General features: G+C 34.1%; 1 protein-coding gene across 2 annotated transcripts; it reads left to right on the forward strand.

Moving 5' to 3' along the window:
* The first annotated feature begins 11176 nt into the window (after positions 1-11176).
* On the forward strand, positions 11177-15770 carry LOC137244958 (transmembrane protein 170A). 2 transcript variants are annotated; one of them, XM_067774776.1, is made up of 3 exons: positions 11177-11470; positions 11545-11639; positions 13792-15770. In XM_067774776.1, exon 3 carries the CDS (start codon positions 14528-14530, stop codon positions 14918-14920), a length of 393 nt encoding a protein of 130 aa, XP_067630877.1. In that variant the 5' UTR covers positions 11177-11470; positions 11545-11639; positions 13792-14527; the 3' UTR covers positions 14921-15770. The 2 variants fall into 2 exon arrangements, with proteins under 2 accessions (XP_067630877.1, XP_067630876.1); XM_067774775.1 differs by having other exon boundaries at positions 11177-11639.
* Positions 15771-17921: the final 2151 nt, after the last annotated feature.

Below are 17921 nucleotides of genomic sequence, written 5' to 3' on the forward strand. Positions count from 1 at the left end.
GTTATCTACTATTACGTCACTTGCTACACTAGAAATTTTTATAAGTGAAATATCTGCCTGAGAATCTACAAGAAAAGAACATATTTTATAAGAATCACTACAGTTGACTTCGATGAAGTCAGAATAATTTAAATTTAGACAATATATTGATTTAAAAGAATTTAACCCAATAGCACCTGCTCCCTCAGTGTTCGCTCCTGAGGGGCTTCGGCATTTAAAGAACGAACATTGACTGAATTCCTGTTATTTAAACGTTGATTATTTGAATTACTGTTATTTACAGACCGATTGTTATTTCTATTGTAATTGTTGTTGTAATTATTATACCTATTGTTACCTCCATTGTAATTAGTATTTCGAAAATGTAAATTATTGTTAGGTCTAGTTGCATTACCATTGAATCTAAAATTGTTATTGTATCCGAAATTATTATTACCTCTAAAATTCCCGCGAAAACTATTAGATCTTATCGGACGTGAGCGATACGCTAACACCTGCCGCTCTTTTACCTCCTGTTCACGCTCAATAATCATTTTAGCAACAACATCCTTTGAATCCTTAAAAGTTGTTGATGCAAGGATAGACTTCACCATATCTGAACGACTGTTCAACCTACAAACAGTAACAGTTTGCTCAACCGCCATCTCATGAGCTTTTGCCTGTGTCATACCTTCGATGATCAAAGAGCGTTCTAGCGAATCAGAAAGATCTTCTACTTGTTTTGAAAAATCAGTAAAATTATTATTGTTTACCCTTAAGGCCGCAATTTTACCCGCAACAACCTTCGAGTTATCAGGCCTAATTCTGCTACGTAAAGCATCTTTAATCTGACTAATAGAATCTATTTGCGTTGGTAGAGCTTCGCGAGCTTTGCCTTCGAGTTTCGACTTTAAAAATGATATAAATGTAGTAGTTAAAGATACATCAGTTAAATCTTCTATTAAATCAATTTTATCTATAAACGAGGCAAGTGATAACGGATCACCGCTATAGTTTTCTCTAATAATCGAGGCACAAGTACTAATGAATGACCTCTTTTGCTCAAGAGTAGCCATGTTTAAATCGTTAAAATTTGAAATAGTATCAGAAGTAAAATAAGAATTAGAATTTGAAGTTAGGTCAAAATTAGAAATCGAACTAGAAGATGAAGTTTGCGTAGAATGATTTGTGTTATCAAACCCTAAAAGAAAAATTAAATAATTTGAATTCAATTATTTATTTCAATTATTTTGTTTTAATTTTGTCTTCAAAAACAAATAAAAACAAAAAGAAATATTTTAAAATTTTCATCAACACCAGCCCACTGTCATTAACACGTATACTTGTACATACATATGTTAATATATTTTAATATATTTAAAATAAAGTTTAGTAAAATGTTAATTATTATTATTATTATTTAAATTTTATTTCTTTTTATACTCAGTTGAGCAGAGCTCACAGAGTATATTAAGTTTGATTGGATAACGGTTGGTTGTACATATATAAAGGAATCGAGATAGATATAGACTTCCATATATCAAAATAATCAGGATCGAAAAAAAATTTGATTGAGCCATGTCCGTCCGTCCGTCCGTCCGTCCGTTAACACGATAACTTGAGTAAATTTTGAGGTATCTTGATGAAATTTGGTATGTAGGTTCCTGAGCACTCATCTCAGATCGCTATTTAAAATGAACGATATCGGACTATAACCACGCCCACTTTTTCGATATCGAAAATTTCGAAAAACCGAAAAAATGCGATAATTCATTGCCAAAGGCGGTTAAAGCGATGAAACTTGGTAGATGGGTTGAAGTTATGACGCAGAATAGAAAACTAGTAAGATTTTGGACAATGGGCGTGGCACCGCCCACTTTTACAAGAAGGTAATTTAAAAGTTTTGCAAGCTGTAATTTGGCAGTCGTTGAAGATATCATGATGAAATTTGGCAGGAACGTTACTACTATTACTATATATGTGCTAAATAAAAATTAGCAAAATTGGATGAAGAACACGCCCACTTTTTAAAAAAAAATTTTTTTAAATTCTAATTTTAACAAAAAAGTTAATATCTTTACTGTATATAAGTAAATTAAGCCAAAATTCAACTCCAGTAATGATATGATGCAACAAAATCCAAAAATAAAAGAAAATTTCAAAATGGGCGTGGCTCCGCCCATTTTCATTTAGTTTGTCTAGAATACTTTTAATGCCATAAGTCGAACAAAAATTTACCAATCTTTCTCAAATTTGGTAGGAGCATAGATTCTGTGACGCTAACTGTTCTCTGTGAAAATGGGCGAAATCGGTGGAAGCCACGCCCAGTTTTTATACACAGTCCACCGTCTGTCCTTCCGCTCGGCCGTTAACACAATAACTTGAGCAAAAACCGATATATCTTTACTAAACTTAGCCCACGTACTTATCTGAACTCACTTTATCTTGGTATAAAAAATGGCCGAAATCCGACCATAACCACGCCCACTTTATCGATATCGAAAATTACGAAAAATGAAAAAAATGCCATAATTCTATACCAACTACGAAAAAAGGGATGAAACATGGTAACTGGATTGGTTTATTGACGCAAAATATAACTTTGGAAAAAACTTTGTAAAATGGGTGTGACACCTACCATATTAAGTAGAAGAAAATGAAAAAGTTCTACAAGGCGAAATCAACAGCCCTTGGAATCTTGGCAGGAATACTGTTAGTGGTATTGCATATATAAATAAATTAGCAGTACCCGACAGATGATTTTCTGGATCACCTGGTCCACATTTTGGTCGATATCGCGAGAACGCCTTCACATATACATCTAAGGGCCACTCGCTTTTAAAACCCTCATTAATACTTTTAATTTGATATCCATATCGTACAAACACATTCTAGAATCACCCTGGCCCACCCTAATGGCGATATCTCGAAAAGGCGTCCACCTATAGACCTAATGCCCACTCCCTCTTAAAATGCTCAGAACACCTTTCGTTTGATACCCATATCGTACAAACATTCTAGAGTCACCCCTGGCCCACCCTAATGGCGATATCTCGAAAAGGCGACCACCTATATACCTAATGTCCACTCCCTCTTAAAATGCTCAGTAACACCTTTCGTTTGATACCCATATCGTACAAACATTCTAGAGTCACCCCTGGCCCACCCTAATGGCGATATCTCGAAAAGGCGTCCACCTATAGACCTAATGCCCACTCCCTCTTAAAATGCTCAGTAACACCTTTCGTTTGATACCCATATCGTACAAACATTCTAGAGTCACCCCTGGCCCACCCTAATGGCGATATCTCGAAAAGGCGTCCACATATAGACCTAATGCCCACTCCCTCTTAAAATGCTCAGTAACACCTTTCGTTTGATACCCATATCGTACAAACATTGTAGAGTCACCCTTGGTCCACCTTTATGGCGATATCTCGAAAAGGCGTCCACCTATAGAACTAAGGATTACTCCCTTTTAAAATACTCATTACCACCTTTCATTTGATACCCATATCGTACAAACACATTCTAGAGTCACCCTGGCCCACCCTAATGGCGATATCTCGAAAAGGCGTCCACCTATAGACCTAATGCCCACTCCCTCTTAAAATGCTCAGTAACACCTTTCGTTTGATACCCATATCGTATATAGTGTTAAACTATATATTTAAATAAATTTATTCTATGTATTATTTATTATTTTCACTTTTTACAAATTTTAAAAATATCTAACTAGAACATTTTCATTTTTAAATAAGATTAAAAGTATTATAACATAAAAAATAATTTACAAAATTAAAGTATATTTTACAAAGTAGATAACCCTACATATACTCCCTCTCCAGTGAAACGAAAAATTAATTTTTTAAATGTTAATTTACAGTGTATATTGATTACTGTAAGAATTTTGTGTTGTAGTTTGAAAAATGTTTGAATTTTGTGTTGTAGATATATTGTATTTTTATTTTTAATTGTCAGAATTTTGAGAAATGTATTTTTCTGTTAATTGCGTTAAAAGTTTATGTTGGTATTGATATAAGTACTCAATCTTTTGATGATTCGGTGTACTTGATAGTTTATTTTATTTTTTAATTTTCGGTAGGTGTTGTTATTGTTTACTAATTGTAATAACATTTTATGCATATTAATATTAGGTTGTGTTATTGCTATGTTGTTGAGACTAAAAATAACTTAATAGCTGTTTGTAAACTATTGTCAATTATAATTATGTTTTTGAAGAAATTAAAATGAGGTTGAATGATAGTAGATGGCAAGTTTGTGTGCACAATCATTCAAAAATTAAAATCTTGTATTATGCAGAATATATGTTCAATATATAATTGTACTCTGCATAATGTATGTCCAAGTTGTTGATAAGGAATGAAAAGTTGATTCCTTAATTCGTTTGAGGGTGATATGAAATTGTCCATGATTCGTGTCATGTTAATGAGTTTAATATTGAGTTTTTATATGATTTTAATTTCAATATGAAATAATTGATATATACAAAATATGTCGATAAAATTATTTTAAGAAATCTTTAGAGATTTTTTAAAATTGTAAAAAATTTTTTTTTTTATTTTATTGTAAAAATCAAAGTTATTGCTTTGTTTTGTAGTGTTTTGTGTAATTTTCGATTGAAAATGAGGTTATTATTTAGATATGAATCTATTTGTATTGTGGAGTTTGTATGTCGTTGTTGTAAAATGATAATGATTGTATATAAATATTTTTGAAAATAAACTGGAGAAGGAGTGTACATAATTAAAATGTACTTAACGAAACTATAATTTAGAAAAATTAATTACATTTTTGTATATATTTAACAATTTTATCAATAATTTGTATTAAAATATATATTGAATATTTTGTTTATAAATTGGTTCAACGAAAGATTTAACAACGAAATTTATTAAAAAAGAATATTTTGAACAAAATAGCTCACCAAATGTTGAGGGCAGGTAGATGTTGGAGTTAAAATCATAAATTGATATTGAGATTGAATGTAAAATCCAAATATAACGTGATAATATCGTTGTCCATACATTAGGAGATAAAATTGTAACAGCTAATATAATTAATACAAAGTAAAGGATAAGGTTTTCTTTAGCGATTTCAGTAGTTGTGAGCAATAAAGCACAATAAGCACACGTGAAACAAATAAGTATTCCAAAAAAGTTGATTAATTGATTTGAACGCAAGCGAGTCATATACATATATGTGTTAAAATAAATGTGTTACATCATCGAATATTGTATAGGCGGTGTTAATGGCACAACCAAGCGTCCCGCATCGATTCGACTCGATGGCCACACATTCCAATTCAGGCGCACATCACCGCGATCTTTATTTTGATAAAATGAATTCCTCGTATGTTGTCGTCACGGATGGATGGGTTTTTAGGAAAATTTGTTAATAAATAACACGAAAAATAGCTTTAATAAAATTCCTTTGGTTCGATGGAAGGATCGCCATAAATATATAGTGTTAAACTATATATTTAAATAAATTTATTCTATGTATTATTTATTATTTTCACTTTTTACAAATTTTAAAAATATCTAACTAGAACATTTTCATTTTTAAATAAGATTAAAAGTATTATAACATAAAAAATAATTTACAAAATTAAAGTATATTTTACAAAGTAGATAACCCTACATCGTACAAACATTCTAGAGTCACCCCTGGCCCACCCTAATGGCGATATCTCGAAAAGGCGTCCACCTATAGACCTAATGCCCACTCCCTCTTAAAATGCTCAGTAACACCTTTCGTTTGATATCCATATCGTACAAACATTCTAGAGTCACCCTTGGTCCACCTTTATGGCGATATCTCGAAAAGGCGTCCACCTATAGAACTAAGGATTACTCCCTTTTAAAATACTCATTACCACCTTTCATTTGATACCCATATCGTACAAAAACATTCTAGAGTCACCCCTTTCCCACCCTAATGGCGATATCTCGAAAAGGCGTCCGCCTATAGACCTAATGTCCACTCCCTCTTAAAATGATCAGTAACACCTTTCGTTTGATACCCATATCGTACAAACATTCTAGAGTCACCCCTGGCTCACCCTAATGGCGATATCTCGAAAAGGCGTCCACCTATAGACCTAATGCCCACTCCATCTTAAAATGATCATGGCCCACCCTAATGACGATACCTCGAAAAGGCGTCCACCTATAGACCTCATGCCCACTTCCTCTTAAAATGCTCAGTAGCACCTTTCGTTTGATACCCATATCGTACAAACATTCTAGAGTCACCATTGGTCCACCTTTATGGCGATATCTCGAAAAGGCGTCCACCTATAGAACTAAGGATTACTCCCTTTTAAAATACTCATTACCATCTTTCATTTGATACCCATATCATACAAACACATTCTAGAGTCACCCCTGGCCCACCCTAATGGCGACATTTAGAAAAGGCGTGCACCTATAGACCTAATGCCCACTCCCTCTTAAAATGCTCAGTAACACCTTTCATTTGATTCCCATATCGTACAACTAGAGACACCCCTGGTCCACCTTTATGGCGATATCTCGAAACGGCGTCCACCTATGGAACTAAGGATCACTGCTTTTCAAAATATTCATTAACAGCTTTCATTTGATACCCATATCGTACAAACATATTCTAGAGTCACCCCTGGTCCACCTTTATGGCGATTTCTCGAAAAGGCGTTCACCTATAGAACTAAAGCCCATTCCCTTTTAAAATACTCATTATCACCTTTCATTTGATACCCATATCGTACAAACACATTCTAGAGTCAGCCCTGGTCCACCTTTATGGCGATATCCCTAAATGGCGTCCATCCATAGAACTATGGCCTACTCTCTCTTAAAATACTCTTTAATACCTTCCATTTGATACACATGTCATACAACCACATTCCAGGGTTACCCTAGGTTCATTTTCCTACATGGTGATTTTCCTTATTTTGTCTCCATAGCTCTCAACTGAGTATGTAATGTTTGGTTACACCCGAACTTAGCCTTCCTTACTTGTTTTTTTTAATTTTTTTTATTGTTAAATATTTAGATAAATTATATTAGTAATAGTTTGTATGTAAATATGTAATGAGTACATGTGTGTGGTGGTACTATAATAAATGTGCAAAAGTGTAAATAATATAAATTAAGAAAATTTTAGTTCAAGAAAAAAAATGTATTTTATATTTGCTAAACTACATGTTTCATACACTGTGCGCCATACCCAATTCTACAATCATTATTAGTTCCGCTGTTGTTGTTGTAGTAGTGTATGATTTCCGCTCGTAATATATTGTTTCATTATTGCTAATATTCAGTGCTGACTTGTTCCATTCAATAGTTGACTACCCTGTTGCAGTTTAGTTGAGGGACATTATTGATTTCAGTAGCTTCCTTTTTCCAAAATTCTTCCACTAATTTTCACTTTCCGATTTCGTTTTATTCCGCTCACGACTGTTTACTGAATATTTTTATGTTTCTTTGACATTTCCGTTCGCATTTAGTTCCTTTTCTTTTTATACCATTGTTAATATTAGTATTTCTCTCAGTTCCGCTTTTCGTTCACTTAATATATTAATATTAGTATTTCTCTATGTTCCTCTTTCGCTCACTTAATATGTTAATATTAGTATTTCTCTTCGTTCCGCTTTTCGTTTTGTTCTACTGTAAACAGTATTCACAGATTATTGTTACAGCTCAAAGATAATATTTTTTTTTTATATACGAATATATATATATATTTAAGTTTTCTAAAACGTGGATATTAGTTCATATATTAGCTCTTATTAACTTATTTCTTTTGTAAAATCTTTATTTTCATAGATTTTTTTTTTTTTGTAAGATTTAAATTTAATTTTGTATTTCGATAGTATAAAACTTATTTTTTTCAATTTTTTTTTTTTTTTTCTTTTTTTTTTTATTACGTCACAACACATATACACATATAATTTGCATTAATTCATTTTCAATGCAATTCTTGAAACTTCATAACTTTTCTTATTGTAGGGCTCCGGCCCACGGTCGCCATATAAAGACTCCATAAAAGAAATGTCTTCTTACGTGCATTTATGCACCAATACACACGCATACGCTTTAATTAAATAACACACACATACACGTATATTTTGTAACTATTTATATTAATATTTTATTTAATAATTAAAATATATTTTTTAAAATTTGGTTATTAATTTGCATATCAGATGAACACGATTCTTTTACATTCGATCACATCCAAATCAAATTCCCAAACCCAACAAATTATTTTTTCACCTCGCCTACTATGTATTTGAAAAATCCAAATATTTTCAATTGCATACTAAGATCAATACACACAAGTGCGCAAGGTGGAAGTGTATTATATATGCAAACGCTGATATACTGTCTTGTGTAAATCTTGAAGACCACAGAATATCCGATCACGAAACTATTTCATTTGCTATAAAAGTAAGTAATTCAAACCCGTTACGAAGAGTCATTTCATCAACATCCTGGGAGAATTATTCGGCCGATAACTTGACGACTCTACTGAGGAATTGCGATCTCAGTTTAATAAGAAGCATGAATGTCAACGACATGGTCAACTATATAAATACTTGTTTACTAGATTGTATGGGAGTACTAACGTTTGAAAAAAACAGTACGGTAAAGTTAAGAAATAAATGGTATGACCAAGAATTGACAGAATTGAATAAACTAAAATACCGGTTGCACTCACAAGCTACAGCAACGGGTGACTATACCGAATATAACATGGTCGCGAAGTACTACAAAAAACTAATCAAATTTAAAAAGATTAAATACATGGAGAATAATATTGATATCAATTGTTTAGATAGCAGGCTAATGTGGAAGTATCTTAAGCATGCTGTAAACTTAACGGGGCCAAAAGTCAAGATCTTGACGGTGATCGTAAAAGGTGTGACATATGATACACCCCGCGATATTGCTGAAGCATTGAACTCCTTCTTTATAGATAGCATTGTTGATATAAACAGGGAAATTGAAGTTGTTCAGAGTCAGAACGACTTCCAATGTACAACTAGGTCATGTTTAAAATTCGAAGAAATTACGGTTGAGGATGTTACACGTATAACAAAAAGGTTCAAAAATAAAACTGGGGGGAAAAATTTACTTTCAGAGGCCTAATTAAAGATTCGGTACCGTACATGGGTTTCTTCTATGCAACCGCTATAAACAAATCCATGACTACTGGAATAGTGCCAGACATGTGGAAAATTTCGAAAATAGTACCAATTAGGAAAGTAAAAGATTCAATAATGGCAGAGGAACTAAGGCCGATAAATACACTGCCGAACATAGAAAAAATTCTGGAAATTGTAATAAAAAATCAACTGCTTAATTACTTAGAAAATAATAAAATCCTTATAAAGGAACAATCCGGTTTCCGAGAAAGGCACTCTTGCGAGACGGCGTTAAAATACGTCATATCTAGCTGGAGGGAAGAGCTGAGCCTAAAAAAACATATAGTAGCAATTTTCATTGACCTGAAAAGAGCGTTCGAAACAATTGATAGGAATATAATGCTCGATAAACTACAAAAAATTGGTATTAGGGAAAATGAATTGCAGTGGTTTAGTAGCTTCTTATCAGACCGGAAACAAAGAACAACCATCGAGCCAGTAGTTTCATCCGAGGCACAAGTGGACATAGGTTTACCACAAGGGTCGGTATTAGCACCAATTCTGTTCAACATTTACATAAACGACATATCATCAGCACTGAAATATAGTAAAGTCAGGTTGTTTGCAGATGATGCGCTACTTGAAGCAATAGCAAGGAGCAAAATGCAAGAAGATTTGGACTCATTGTATAGATGGCTTTGCACTAATAAACTCAAGCTTAACGTTAACAAAACTAAGTTCATGGTTTTATCTAGGACGACCAATAGAGAATCACTTAATTTTGATCTAAAAATAATGAATACGAGCATTGAGGATGTCAAAATATTTAAGTACTTAGGGATCCTGATTGACAATAAACTGAGGTTTACAGATCATATTGATTATATTGTTGCCAAAATGGGCAAAAAAAATTGGATTTTGGAAGAGATCGTGTAAACTTATTAGTAAGAAATATAAGTTGAAAGTTTATAGATCCATCATAGAACCGCACTTCTTATATTGCCCTACAATATTCTTTATTGCCAATGAAACACAAGTAGACAGGTTACAAATTATGCAAAACAAGGCTATGAGATTTATATTGAAAGTGAGGTACGACACTTCCATAAAGAGTATGCTTGATGCACTAAACTGGCTGAGCGTGAAACAGTTGATTTTTTTTTACCATAGTATGAAATTTGTAGTTTATATCAAGCAAGGTAAATTACCAGCCTACCTAAGTGAAAAACTTGTTTATGTGAATGAAACCCATTCTTACATAATCAGGGAAAATAATAATTTTAGATTACCTCTTCACAAAACAGAAATGGACAAGCAAAATATATTTTACAAAGGCCTGAAATGTTTTACTGAACTACCTAATCATGTTAAAAATTGTGAAAACTTAAACACCTTCAAAAAAGTTTATCAGAATATTGCAAAACCCTTCCAATAATATAAAATATTTTGTATCTGTATTTCATGTTACTGATCCTTGAGCGTACACGGCAATCCAAATAGACACAGAGGAACCTTATGCATCAGGTCAAATACATATATTGCTCGCAATCAAATTAGGGAAGAATTCCTGAAAATATCGTCCCAGACAAACAGTTGAAGTGTTCATGTGAATCACGTATATTCCTACAACAATGATTTATTATAATTAATTATGTTTACATAAAATCTAGAATCTTATTATTATTAAAATGTATTTAAAAATTTGTAATAATCTAAGTTTTAGGCTTAAAACGCCGTAATAATAAATAAATAATAATAATAGTATAGTAGATGAGGTTTTATATACCATTATATCATCGCTTCTCGGATCAGAAAAACGCCGCAAACTGTCTTGCTGGTTGATTTTTGCCGGAGATATTGTTAAACTTTTTATGAAAACCCAAATGTAAAAAAATTGTATTTAAATAAAAACAGAAACATTTTTGTAGTCGATCGACCATGAACAGGAGGCGTATGTATGCGTTTCATTTCAATTTGGGAGGGTGTCGTCTGGCAGCACCGTCGTCAGTTATTGATATCTTTCTTCAGAAAGAAGAAGAACAATTCACTATTAAAAATTTTCTTTGTTATGGACGTAGTAATTCTGGCTAGAAAAATTAATAATTTGCACAGAAAACTAATTTTAGCCACGAATATTAATATTGTTAAAGTACAAAGAGTAGTTGGCGAATAGTGAGCGACTTTTATTTGTAAGCTAAGTTGATGACAAAATGCAATAAATATTGTTGAAAAAATTCTTAGCAAAGCGGGTGGAGCACTGAAAAGCAGCGATCGGTTGTGAGCAGCGGCTGTAATTTGCAAATCGATTGGCATTATTTTTTTTTGGAAAATGTATAGGTATATTCAATTTTTAAACGATTACTAAACAATAGAAGCATCAAGTAAAAACTAAGAAAATATGTGTTAATAAGGCATGAATGTTGAAGTTCAAAAATAATTCTGTGGTGCGCTGATTTGTCGTGGAAGGCGTTGCACGATTTTCAATCATTGCTGGTGCACGTTCAAGGTAAATATTTGCTGAAAAGGGTAAACGTATAAAATGTTTTTTTTTTTATAATAGTTAATTGATGTCCAGCCATAAACACCTCACTAGACAAATACTTGTACCCTTATATTGCGGAATTCAGTTATTTTTGTTGGCGAAAACACCCAACTAAATATTAAAAAAAGTTACAGCAAGGGAAGACCGTTTTTGGGATAAGAATTTTTCTCGTGTTGGTAACAGAAACTTGTTTATTTATTCTACTAAAAATGGTGAAGTTCACACCCAAAAATAATGTGTGGTCATCGCAATATATAGCTCTCCAATCCAATTTTCAACCTCACCTACCCGTGGCGAATCTTGTTTCATTAATAGCCGATGCTCTGGCGACCCTGTAGGCCTGTCAAAACACCACGCTCCCAACTGCTACGGGGTGTTTTCTTATGTTTCTAGAATATCAGCTACACATTGAGATGAGAATACTTCGCATAACGGAGAGAATTGAAGTCAGTAGACTTCTGATTGAAGTGGCTTGCCTCCCAGGAACTTACGAAGTCATCTTCCTACGTAATATGAAGAAATTCAGCACTTAAGACGTATGAGAAAAGGATCACCAAAGGCCCTCATAGACATCCACAAAAAAGTCCTCAGATTACTATGCCAACAATTTTCATTTCATTTCATTTCATTTATTTATTACGGCAAAAAAGCCTAATTCATAAATTAAATTATATTACAATTTACTATCTTATTGCTAAGGTTTTACAATATTCATAAAGTTTTGCTTTAAAAGCTACGATTTCATTACAACTTTTTATATCTATAGGCAGCTCATTGAAACTTTTTAGACCTTTATAAAAAATATTTTGCTGATCTATTTCAGTTCTGAATAAAGGCAGTTTGAAATTATGTTTATTCCTTGTATTAATGTTATGTGTTTGTTTAACTAATACTAGGTTTTTACTTAGATATTCAGGTACATTTTCACTTTTAATATTAAATAGCGTGAAAAAAAATCTTTTGCTTGACACTTAACCAGTTCAAACTTCTCAGCATATCAGCCGTACGAGTATCTCTAGGTTTTTTAAGAATAAATCTCATACATCTGTTTTGCATCTTTTGAAGTTTATCTATTTCTTTGTCTGACACAATGAATAGAATAGATGGGCAGTTTACAAAGTGCGGTTCTATAATGGACTTATATATAATTATTTTGTACTTTTTTTAAATATATTTGGATGTTCTCTGCATAACCCCAATTTTTTTCGCAACTTTCTGGACTGTGTAGTTTATATGTTCTTCAAACTTGAGTTTGTTATCAATTATAATTCCCAAATATTTTATACTGTCAACTTTTAGTATGCTTTCATCATTTATTTTTAAACCAATTATATCCTCGTTAACGTTCCTCCTTGTTATTATTATAAATTTCGTTTTATTTATATTAAGTTTCAGTCTATTTCCGCACAACCATTTATACAGGTTGTTCAGTTCATGTTGTGTTTTAGAAAGTGTGAAATTAATATTATTCTCACTAATCATTATTAATGCATCATCAGCGAATAGTTTAATTTCACAACCTTCAATAGCGTTAACTATATCATTAATATAAATTAAGAACAGTACCGGTGCCAATTGCCTGGTGAACCAAATTCTCACATATACCACAGTTGTGGAAAGCAAGCTCCCCAGGGAGATGCACGCCACTGCTCACCACAAGACACCAATCATCTTTTCAATTGCAATAAGAAACCAACGCCTCTAACACGCTTATATCTATGGTCCAGCTCTGTTGAAAAGCAAGTTTCCTCCGAATCCCGTTATAGGATAAACCACATGAATTCATATCAGCCCAATGGCTGACAGAACAGATCCCAACATCACTGCCCCCTTACAATTCAAATATTTTTACTAAACTCTTCTGGTAGCTGTTGCTATTTAATTGTGTTAAGTTATGCCACGCGGCTAATTTTGATTAACTTATTCAAGTAATAATAAATATAACTATGTCCACACATTCAAAATAAATGCAAGACGCGATAACCTCCGAAGAGATTTCAGGTCGAGCTTCTCAAAATAAGTAGGACAGTCTAAAATAGAACAATAATATTAGTAGAATCAAATAAGTAATTATAATAAGGAAAATCTCTATAATATCAATCTTTGTTTATTATAGGAACAATAATGATTTTGAAAATATTACGCCATTCTAAAGCCTTCCATCGCATCTTTAGAATATTGTCGCCGCGTCTTTTGACATCGAAAACATATTATGCAAAAGGATAAATATACAAATTAAGTAGACAACAACAATTGAGCAACAATTAAATGATGTTGAGAAAGCTTATTATCAACTAAAATGAAATGAATTCATTATATGAAGAATATATCAGCGAACGGAAGACTTGCACTAGTTAAAGGCGTCACCGCAGTTCGAACGCATTATCAGACAGCTACCCTACATGCTTACTTACACACACATACATGTACACTCCCGCCAAAGTGGTATATGAATCAGTAAATAATTTTTGTGATATTTTCGTCTATTATAACTACGATAAGAAACGCGTGTAATACAAAATTCAAACCAAAACAAATAAAATAATCAATAACAACAACTACAGCAAGAAGAAATTATAATAAAAACAGGACAATACGACGTCCGCCATATACATACATGCATTATACATATGTACATATAACAATTATAACCCGATTGATCGTAAGGTGCTAAACAAAACGCACGCAATATTAAAGATCATCAAACGCCAAACAGCTGTCAGTAACGCCAGTAACGCCAGTAACACCAGTGAAGTAACACGCCTCAGAAGACCAGCAGTCAACAGCAGTAAACCTCAACATCCATCACCATCACCACCGTCGCCAACATTCAGTCCACCATCCAATTTGTAATGTTGTCTGACCTCGATGACACCGATGAGTTGGACACCATTGCCGATGTTATGGGCTTACGCTCACAAAATCGCCTCAATACATTTCGTGAAATGTGGTATCATATATTTTTATGGGCACTCTTTTCCTCCATATTTATACACACTTGCGCTGCATTGGTGGCATTTGTGACATTGCGTAAACATAAATTTGGACGCTTCTTTTCGATAGCAATTCTGGTAATGGGATTTTTATCACCAGCGATGAGTGGTATTGTGAGTAGTGCAGTGATAGCATTTGTGCATCGAGCCTCCAGTTTACCAATGTCACCTATATATGCAATGGTATGGGGCTTAGGCCAAACGATAGTGTCAGCGTGTTTAGGGTTTACACGAATTTTAGCTACACTATAGAAATTACAGTACATATGTATGCGTGATGAAAAAGAGGAGTATAATAAATGTTTGACCGATAGACGGACAGTTCCATATACTTACATATACATATATATCTATACATAAACAGGCATACACGTAAAAGTGTTCTTTTCTCTAGTGATAATCGCTTAGTATTTAGTCTACATATTAAAATTTAAGAATTAATTACAAGTGTATAAACAAATTATAACAAATTTAGTATGTATGTTAAGAAGTTTTGTTTCCGATTTAATATTATAGCAAGCCCATATATGTTAATGTAAAAATGTGGTATCTTGGGCATAGTGGAAGATCGCTTTATTCAGACTGCTGTTCAAAAATACGCTCTCTCAGAAAATAGTTAACACTTCAGAGTTTTACATAACAAACTCAACAATCATTTCTAAAATGCCCTATCTAGTTACGTATTGAATGTATCGGCAGCTGATATACGTTGTTTTTGAAAAAAATCCTGAATTTTTTAAAGCTTTTAAATTGCGCCCATTTCAATTGTTTGGTTTATATACGTTTTTATACTGTAAACCAAGATATCGTGATCTTTCACTCAACTTTAGATATAATTTTTATGTGATTAAGTTTCCTTAAGAAATTAACATCCATGTGTTTCATTATATTTAAAAATACCTAGTATATATAGTATATAATAATATATCCATATATTGTATATTTACATATATATTGCATATTGTATTTATTTATTTTCGTTTTTTATGTGTTTATTATTAAAAAAACTATTTTCAATATTGACAATTTATTTAAAATTATGTATAATTAGCATTATTTAAAACTTGCTAATAAAACATACATCCTCACATACAAGCATAAAGTATTCAATCATTATTCATAGAGTGCATTCATATACATTAGGCCGGGTCGATTTGTGGGGAGGCAAAAAAATCGCCCATTACTCTGTGAAAATCATATTCTAGGGATCAAAATAAGAAACTTTGCCGAAGGAACCATACCTCTAAAACGAATTCTGATGTCCCCCCCCCCCCTTTAGGTCGAACTTAAATCGTTTCCGAGATGGTCCGGCTAACACCTTAATGGTCCTATGTTACCGGAGCGTACCGGATCTGTATCCGACAGAGGACCATCACATTGATAACACTCCCGAAAGCCTTCGGGGAGAAACCTTATCGCTACAACAACAACAACAAGGCCGAAACCGTTCCGGAAAAAGAACTGAAACCGGAATCAAAAGTGGAACTTAATTAAAAAAGGCTGAAAATGGCATCGATACAAAACTGAAAAATAACTGCACCTGGGGCCGATACTGAAACAAGTGAAGTAAGTAGCTACATAATGAGGCGAGAATACTCCCCATCAGGGAGAGAAATGAGATGCTAACCAAACAATTCCTGTTGAATACCCAGAAACCTGGGCATCCCAACATACATCTGATTGATGAACCAAGACCGCCCAGGGGATTAAGGAGTCATCTCCGTAAGCATTATGAGGAAATACGGCACCTGAGAACTCAGCCGTATGAAGCCAAAAACAACAACAAGCCAAAAAAAACAAGCAGGTCATCAGCGAACTCAACAAACGGGCGTCGGACCCTTATTGCCCGGTGAATCCAGTACTCAAAGAACAGTACCCAAAACTTGAGGAAGAGGAACGCATACTCCCCAGGGAAACGCAAGTCACTCTAGCTCAACTTCGATCTGGATACTGTAACAGGTTAAACTCTTAACTATCCAGAATCAACCCCGACATACAAAATGTATGCCCCGCTTGCAATGTGTCCCCACATGACACCAACCATCTCTTTAATTGTAATGTGGAACCAACGCCTCAAACACCCCTCCTGTTGAAACAGCAAGTTTCCTTTGACTCCCGTTAGAGGATATCGATCACATGACAATTTGTGATGTTGTTGTTGTTGTAGCGATAAGGTTGCTCCCCAAAGGCTTTGGGGAGTGTTATCGACGTAATGGTCCTTTGCCGGATACAGATTCGGTACGCTCCGGTACATCAGCACCATTAAGGTGCTAGCCCGACCATTTCGGGAACGATTTATGTGGCGACATTAAACCTTCAGGCCATTCCCTCCCTCCCCACCCCAAGTTCCATGAGCAGCTTGGGGTCGCCAGAGCCTCGTCTGTTAGTGAAACAGGATTCGCCGCGGATAGGTGAGTTTGACAATTGGGTTTGGAGAAGCTATATATTGCGCTGGCAACCTGAAGGGTTGAGCTACACAGCCCCTTGAATCTGGTATTTTAGTCGCCTCTTACGACAGGCATACCTGCCGCGGGAATATTCTGACCCCCTAAACAGCTGGGGTGACAATTTGTGATCGGTCGCACCTATAGGATGGGGAGAAGCACTGCTACAACAAGAACAACAACAAGTAAGAAGCTAAAGCGGGACGGGTACTGGACGGAACCCCGACATAAAGCGAAGCTAAAGCTTGTGCCGTTTCTTGACACAAAACCAGCTGCCTTATAATGTAGCTCGTGCGGAAAAAAACTTTCGCATTAAAAAAAAAAAACAAAGTTATGTAATTTGTAATTTGGCAGCTTTCGAATCGAGTTACAGAATAAGGCCAACATCGAAACTAACTGAAACGGTTCCTGAAAAAAAAAAGATCCGAAACCATGTTGTTGTAGTAATAAAGGCACTCCCCGAAGGTTTTGAGTAGTGTGATCAATGTTGATGGCTCTTTGTTGAATAGAGATCCGATGTAATATGATCACATTGCACCTTCTATGCCATCCCGCCCCTACCCCTAGTTTCATAAGGATCGCCAGATCCTCAGCTGCTTAAGAAACAATATTCGCCACGGGTAGGTGAGGTTGACAATTGTGTTGGAGAAGCTATAAATTGCGCTGGCAACTCCTTTGAAAGGGTTGCGCTACACAACCTTATAACCACTGGGTCACTACGACTGCTTGCGCTACACAACCCCTTTTAATCATTTGAATATTTAAGTCACCTCTAACGATAGGCATAGCTGCCACGAGTATATTCTAAG

The sequence above is a fragment of the Eurosta solidaginis genome, chromosome 3 (assembly GCF_040869045.1).
Source record: "Eurosta solidaginis isolate ZX-2024a chromosome 3, ASM4086904v1, whole genome shotgun sequence".
In the NCBI taxonomy this organism is placed as follows: Eukaryota; Metazoa; Arthropoda; class Insecta; order Diptera; family Tephritidae; genus Eurosta; species Eurosta solidaginis.